At 39.2% G+C, this 7749-nt stretch overlaps 1 protein-coding gene across 1 annotated transcript in view; it reads right to left on the bottom strand.

Moving 5' to 3' along the window:
* Positions 1-7749, bottom strand: part of tm9sf4 (transmembrane 9 superfamily protein member 4) — a 20745-nt gene that overhangs the window by 8795 nt on the left and 4201 nt on the right. The window contains exons 2-12 of the mRNA XM_005750581.1: positions 6540-6650; positions 5069-5168; positions 4767-4923; positions 4482-4623; positions 3389-3512; positions 3108-3229; positions 2508-2619; positions 1807-1877; positions 1597-1729; positions 262-343; positions 87-162 (exon numbers count right to left, since the gene is read on the bottom strand). Coding sequence (XP_005750638.1) covers positions 87-162; positions 262-343; positions 1597-1729; positions 1807-1877; positions 2508-2619; positions 3108-3229; positions 3389-3512; positions 4482-4623; positions 4767-4923; positions 5069-5168; positions 6540-6650 — 1230 coding nt within the window. The remainder of the gene's footprint in view (positions 1-86; positions 163-261; positions 344-1596; positions 1730-1806; positions 1878-2507; positions 2620-3107; positions 3230-3388; positions 3513-4481; positions 4624-4766; positions 4924-5068; positions 5169-6539; positions 6651-7749) is intronic.

Genomic DNA, 7749 nt, shown 5'->3' with positions numbered 1-7749 from the left:
CACACACACACACACACACACACACACACACACACAACCCCCCACCTCCCCCGCTTCTTCACACTGCTGTAAGAACCTGAACTCACACAGAATGCTCCTTTCCTCCATCGATGACCCTTCAGTGTGCGATACAGTCTGCCAGCAAAGTAGCCACCAAATACACTGCAGGACAAACATCGACAGTGTAAAAATCAAAGAATTCTGAAACTCGGAGCCTCTCAATTCCTTAATGAGCTTTAGACAGATGAATGCGGCTCCTACCCCATAAACATGAAGAGGAAGCAGGCAGTGGTCATCAAGGCTCCTCGACTTGATGGAGACAGCATGCCCAACATGGCAACAACTAAACACAAATGAGAGCTGGATAAGAAGATGGCAGGACTCCTGGGCTCCTATGCTAAACACAGAGCTTCAGCTAGCAGGAGCTCTTCTAAACTGCAATTAAATAAAATAAGCTTCCATATGTTAATCAGAATACAAGACAATTATGCCCTGGACTAATATGGCATTTGGCAAAATTTGTGACAGTTACAATAAACACCAACAGATCATTTTGTAAAACATCACATTTTATGGATTTTAGCTTAACTCTTTGAGTCAAACAACAAGTAAAATTATTTAAACATAAACAAGTAAAAAAAAAAAAAAAAATGTAAATACCTACATCTCACAAATAGGCTAGGCTACCCCTAAATCCCTGAGCAGCTCCGCAACGAAAAACATGGAACAACCATCTTTTTCTCAACAGGAAATGGGAAATGATTACACCACGAGAGAGCCGCAACGCATGAAGCTTTCATGACTACCATACTCATTATTCAGTGAGCATAGTTAAGATTCCACAGATTCTGTCATCCAAGGTTTTTCCAAAGTGGACCGAGTGTAAATCACTGTCTTTGTTGCAAAGCTAGGCTGTAAACACTGTCACAATCACTGAAAAAAGTTCCTGTTGAAATATTTCAAGCCTGAAATAATCCCTGCTGGATATTTTTTGAAGATACAAGCTACAACTATTAAAGCGGATAAAGAATATAATAAGCCTGATGTTACTGTTAACTGTTCTAAACAGATATAAAAACAGTCATACGGCAAAAGAACAGGATAAATGTCATGACTAACAACATTTACATTTAACAAACTTGCACCTCTTTAAAAGATGAAGTTGAAGTTTATGGTATGTGAATCATCCACCACTCACAACTCAGGTCATTAAGAGCTGCACCTTTGCCACATAGTATGCAGTATAACAGGTGGATACTGCACCATTAACCCCCCAGCAGCACAGGGTCTAACTACTTTACTGACAGAAATTCAGCTTTGAGTATTTGTTCACACTCCTAGTGCGAAACACAGAACATTAACAATTTGCTACAGAACCTGCATTTGTTTTGTAGAAATGTGCAACACTGAGCAGTTTCATATTTTCACTCTTATCTTTGCTGATTCATATATGTAAGGTGAGCCCTGTCACCTTGAGAGCATTCCTCGTGTTTTGTCTTTGTGAAGAAATGACAGGACTAGGACAACATGGCCTAAGCACAAATGTAAATAATGTCAGGATGTGCAGAAAACTGTTGAGAGAAATAAGAAACTCACAGATTACAATGAGGATCATGCAAAACAGCTGGATCCCTGAGCCCAGCAGAGAGCTGAGGATCATGGGATACTGTGGTGGTCTGAACACATCACCGTGGACATTCTTCCAGCCCGACTCCTCCATGGTGTCCTCCTGGTTAGAGAGGAGAAAAATGTGGTCAGGTAGTGATCATTAAGAATCCAGAGGCTGGATGCTGTGTATTTTCTTACTATGTCATCCTCTCTGTTGTAGTTAGCAATGTCTTTCCTCAAGGTCCTGATAATGATCATACTCAGAATACCTGAGAGAGAAAGGCAGAGAATAAAATACAATTGCAATATTTAATACGTTGTCATAAACCCATCAATGATCTCTTCGATATATAATAAAGTTTCATTTATATGTTTCAGTTAGCCAAAGAATGTAGTCTTATTTTATGGAGTTGTTATGAAGGATGGATAGTATGATGGTGTTTTAGTATTTTATACACAGTATTATGCTGACAAAGGCAAGTTCTCTTGATGTCCATTCTAAAAGCTGCTCAAACTTGCATCAACGATGACATGTTGAATAAACAAGTGACAGTGTTTAAAAAGACTATCCAAAACAATCAAATCAAATGCAGTGACAACAGGACAGGAAAAAGGACCTGGGTGTCACACAGAAAAACAAGACAAAAACTTCTTAAATTCAAATCTAAAGTTCAGTTGTAAATCTGCCAAATTGTATCCACTAGATTGATACATATTTTACAAATTTCTATACATTTTTGTACATATTATATAAAAAATATTATATTAGTTCATGCCTTTACTGCGCCGACAGCAAACTGGTGGTGAAAATAAATCATAAAAAATAAATAGAAATGACTGAAATAGTAAGAGTAAGATGCCATGAGCCACAGGTAAATTCTAACATGAATTGGACATACCTGAGAGGAAAAAGACGACCACCACAGAGTTAACAATGGAGAACCAGTGGATCTGGACATCACTCATGGTCAGGTATGTGTCCCAGCGAGACGCCCACTTCACTTCACTCTCCTACACACACACACACACACACACACACACACACTACTTTTGTGCACGACTAGATGACTACACATTTAAAATTTGCTAGTAGGTGCCCAAAATATTAGTTTGTTGCACATTATTTTTATGACTATTATTAATAAATTATTTAATTAGATTGAATATGTCAGAATAATAAACTTGAGTATAACAAAGGTACACAGCTATAACCACGTTCTTTACCAGGAACCCTGCAACGAAGGAACCAAGGCTACTGCTCCTAACATTGGTAAGGTTTGTAAACTCTGCAGTCTACTCTGACATTATATGTGTGCGCAACACTAAACATTAAACAAAGTATACATTTCAGCAACATTTAAACAGGCTTTCATTAATGAGGATTGTAATCAAGTTAAAGCAGTTATGTAAACAAAGTCATTTGAGCAGATTATTCAGGGCTACAGATTTTTATGACTACTGGGCTGCAAGACTTGAAAACACATTCAGCCTTAACTGACCTCCCAGTGTACAGAGTAGGTGAACAGGACTTCATTCTCCTTGGTAGGGTCGATCTCTTGAGCGGCAGAGCCACTGAGTTCAGGTAGGGTGCAGGTCTTCAGCGCCTCTGCAGGCTTCAGATCTGAGGAGAAAAATAATAGGACACAGGATAGAGTATACTAAGTATAAGCGGTAATCTTTACTTAACTTTTTAGTCAACAAATCTACTTCCTCTTTCCTTTAACTCACTACAGGCCTAAAGCAACATCAGGCGATTCAAAAAGAGTATGCTGACACTAACCTTCTACTTTGACACTCCGGGGTATAACCTCAAATCGCACCACCCTGTAGTCATGAAGGTCCCCCTCCACCAGTTTCTCCTTGTGGAAGTACAAGATGAAGGACAAGTGGTTGTGCAGATAAAACTGGGAGGGAGAAAAAAAAGAGAATAATTTAACACTCTTCATATATTCATGTCTTTACTCTCTGCATATGGACTACATCACCAACTAAAGCTGACCTCTCGTGTATATATCCAACCTTAAATTGAGTGCAACTTGCAGAAAATTATATGCTGCAAAGTTTTTAAATCATGTTTTTGGGATTCATTTAAATATTCTTCTCCTGAAAGGGAAACTCCTGGAATTACATACACCATAAGGCCAGCTGCAAAAATACCCATGCAAAGGTTTCAGTCATAGAACTGACACTATGTCTCTAAAGCAAAGGCTTTGTGCTGCCACAGACGATCAGTACATCATTCTTTATCACCCTTTATTTTGAATCATTCTTTAAAATTCCAACCTGAAGGGCAATTTCAGGAGCCAGTAAAAACATTAAACTACTACTACTGAATGTAATCATAAGTTATTATTAAGCTCTTGCTCTTTCACAGTGCATCTTTTGTCCCATCTTCCACCCTTCACCCCTAAATAGTCACGTAGTTGACCGTTCCTCCTTGGGCCTGATTGTTGGGGTTCTCTCTGTTATTGTTCAGTGTATTGTAAGGTATGTAAGCCATATGCCTTACAATATAAAGAGCTTTGAGGAGACTGTTGCTGTGATTTGGCGCTATATAAATAAAAATGAATTGAGGAGCCTGCTTCCTCTTCATGTTTATGGGGGAGGAGTCACATTTATCTGTCTAAAGCCAGTTAAGGACAGATAAAGTTTCAGTAAGTTTCAGAATTCTTTGATTTTTACACTGTGTTGTCCTGTTGATGTTTGTCCTCCAGTGTATTTTGGCAGCTTTTTTGTTGGCAGACTATCCAATGAATTTGTGGGGAAACATGGTAAATATGCTGTAAATACTTTGGTACTGATCAGCAGCAATTTAAGTTACGTGCACTCTTCTCCTTTAAGCAGAAATGGAAGAGTCTGTGTAATGTACGTACCTTGTTTTTGTCAAAGAAGCCCAATCTGTAGCCATGTTCAAACTGGACATCTTTTATCGTGTCCTTCTTTTGATCCTCCTCTTCTCCTCCCTCTCTGCTTGGATACTCTAACCTGGTGGCAACTGGAAGGTTATCTGCAATACTGCAATCACACAAAAGAAGGGATTTAAAAACAACAAAATAGATGCTTTAGAAGCAAGTCAGCCCAGAGATATAAAGCCTATCAAACCGGACAAGCATTTAAATGAATTCAGCCTGCTGAAAGCAGTAAGAAGGAATGCTCACAGGTGAACATAATACTCCTCCTGGATTCGCTCAGCCATCAGCTTACTCTCGTCTATGTTGAGTTTTCTCTTTTCACACACCAGCTCACATTTCTTGTCTTTACTCATCTCCACGTTATAAAGGGTGTTTACAATACGGTCTCCACGTAAGACCTCACCTATAAACAACAAGGAAACCACACACACACACACGCAAAAAAACCCCAAAAGAACAAAACAAAAAAATCACAAATATATTTATAGATATATATGATAAAAATGTAAACAATTTAAAACTTATCACATAAGCAGCAGTGCACTCACCCAGGTTCTCTCCCTTGTAGAAGACCTTTTTTGGTTTACAGAATGGCAGGGAATAGTATTCATAAGGAAGCTGGGTACGGGAGCTGGTCAGCTTTACCGCCTGAAAAACAAAAGGATCTCTTTCCAGTGTTTGCACCATCATTGTTTTATCTTTGATGATGAGAGAGACAAGCATCAGCAAATTTGTCAGAGTACAATAGGGTGAGAACACCCCAAACTGGCTCCCGTTCTCCCATTCCTGGGAGAACTGTATGTCAAAGATTTTAACACTCAGTTTCATCTTTTTGTATGTTAGAACTTCACTCTTCTCTGTGGCTTGGTGGCAGACCAATGACCGCACAAGCAACAGTGAGCCACAGACTGGTCGTACTACATACAATGCCTCCATCGACTACAGAGCTCTCTGCAGATACAGGGATCATCCTGGGACTGCCAGAGGACTGGGAATGTCCTTGAGCATGAGCCACAGTCTGGGGACTGAGTTTGAGAACCAGTGCTCTAATAACCATCCTGGGTACTCTGGCTCAGAAGTAATGGCTTATGGTCAGACTGTCTCACATCTTCTTCCAAACTGTGAGGGCAAGGTTTGCTGGATTAAAGTGCTCACTTGGAGAAAAGCACATGGTGTGAATTTTTGAGTGAAAAGACACATTTTTAACATCACTCAGATAGCAAGCTGTGCAAAGTAAAGACTCTTCAGTTGATCAAAGTATGCTAAACGCACCAGCCAGACTTTGCTGAAGCTTACAATTATTCCCAAACATCAAATATTCTGCCTCCCATTTCCTGCTACAGAACCCAAAATCTAATAAACACAAGATTTTAGAGTGAAATATTTAAAGGGGTCTGTAATCAAAGCCATGTTTAGAAGCCATGGTGTGTAGCCATTTTCACTAATTTAATAGAGTCAAAATATTTTTTTCAGTTCTTGTCGTAGATACTTATTAGCAACTCTGCCATCTAGAAGTATCACGTCTACCCCTTTAAATGAGTGAAAACAAATTTACAGACAGTACTGTCCCACTGCTCACTCTCTGTGTGCAGTTACTGCACCCACACAGAGGTTGTGCAGTTCAAAAGATATTTAACTTTCTGTTGCTTCAAACTTTCTACTCTTTAGATAAAGAAAAAACAACCAACCAACTAAAAAAAACAAAACAAAACAAACAAAAAAACCCCCACTGTCTGGTGATGTTGCCAGATGATGCAATTATTTTTAAAACGAAAGAGTTCACCCTGTCACCTTGTCCACCTGACCCTCCGCTCACTCACTGCAGTGATCATTTTGTGTCATTTCACCTCATCATTGCTAATTATCACCTTTATCGCCTAAAACTAGGGACTTTTCAAACCCTTGTAAGCAGCTAGTGATAAATGAGTGACAACTCCCTCTGTGATGAGTTGAATGTAGCTTTCCCCCCTGAGTGCTCATAGTACAGCCGATATGTTTAGCAGTGAATTTTCATCTTACCTTGATATCTACAACGTCGCCATCATGGAAATTCCGTGGAGCTACTCCAGGAACATAGAAGGACCGGCTCATAGGCAGCAGGGACAACAGCAAAAAGGCCCACCACCTCACCTGCAGAGCGGACACACGTTAGATTTGACAATGAATTCCACGAGTGTCTCTGTTGTACTGTGCGCTGACAGTGGAATGAAAGTTGAGAAGCAAGTTCCGTCAGCTTGATAATGCCTCTGGGCACGATTTTGGAAACCTTCTACAAACCCAATTGTGACCAAAAAAAAAGACACTGCTTAAAAAAAATACGTGAACTATTTTTTTAAACAGTAGAATATGCATAAAATGTTCTAAAAAAAAAAACGTATCTGTTAAAGAAAAATATAAACTCTTTGAATTTGACTGGAGCAACACTTGGGAAAGACTGGAAAAGTAAGTGTTACTAAAAACAAACAGCAGGAGAAACATTTAGAATGTATTAGGTTAACTGGCAACAAACCAGAAAGATGACTGGATATAAAAAGAGCATCTCAGTAAGGCATAGTCCCTTAGAAGGTGTGCAGAGGTTCACCAACCTGCAAAAAAATCTACATCTACAAATATCAGAATAAGGCTGCTCAATGTAAAATTACAAAGACTTTGAATGTCTCATAGTCTACACTACATGATATGAAAAGATTCCACGAATCTGGAGAAATTGCTGTGAGCAAGAGTCAAGGCTGAAAATTAAAACTGAATTCCACATCATGCTGTATCAGTGACAACAGCACGGCTTTGCAGTAAAATTCCAGTTGCTGAACTGGCCTGCCTGCAGTACAAACTGTTTATAAAACAAAAACAATATGACAAAAAAGTCCAAGACTGCTGGGCAGCTACAATTTGACAAAACGGGACAAAATTCCTACATTCAAACTCCAGACATTTACAGACTGTTACACAGGAGTAAACATGGCCAAGTTCCAACTTTTCTTTGATGTGCTGCTGTCATCAAATTCAAAATGAGCTAATATTCCTCTTCAACACACAGATCTGACTTATTTTTTATGTTCAGTTGTGAATAAAAAATGGCTTTATGGCAGATCACTTTGGTTATTTCTTACTTATAGCTCTTGATCAATATGACACCTAAATAGGGATGGGTATCGTTTAGGTTTTATCCGATACCGGTGCCAAATCGGTACTTTTGAAACGGTGCCGGTGCTTAAACGGTGCTCGAACC

The sequence above is a fragment of the Pundamilia nyererei genome, unplaced genomic scaffold (assembly GCF_000239375.1).
Source record: "Pundamilia nyererei isolate P.nyererei 1_Seehausen unplaced genomic scaffold, PunNye1.0 scaffold00279, whole genome shotgun sequence".
Lineage (NCBI taxonomy): Eukaryota > Metazoa > Chordata > Actinopteri > Cichliformes > Cichlidae > Pundamilia > Pundamilia nyererei.
The sequence above is the reverse complement of the archived record's forward strand: the minus strand, read 5'-3'. Positions and strand labels throughout refer to the sequence as shown.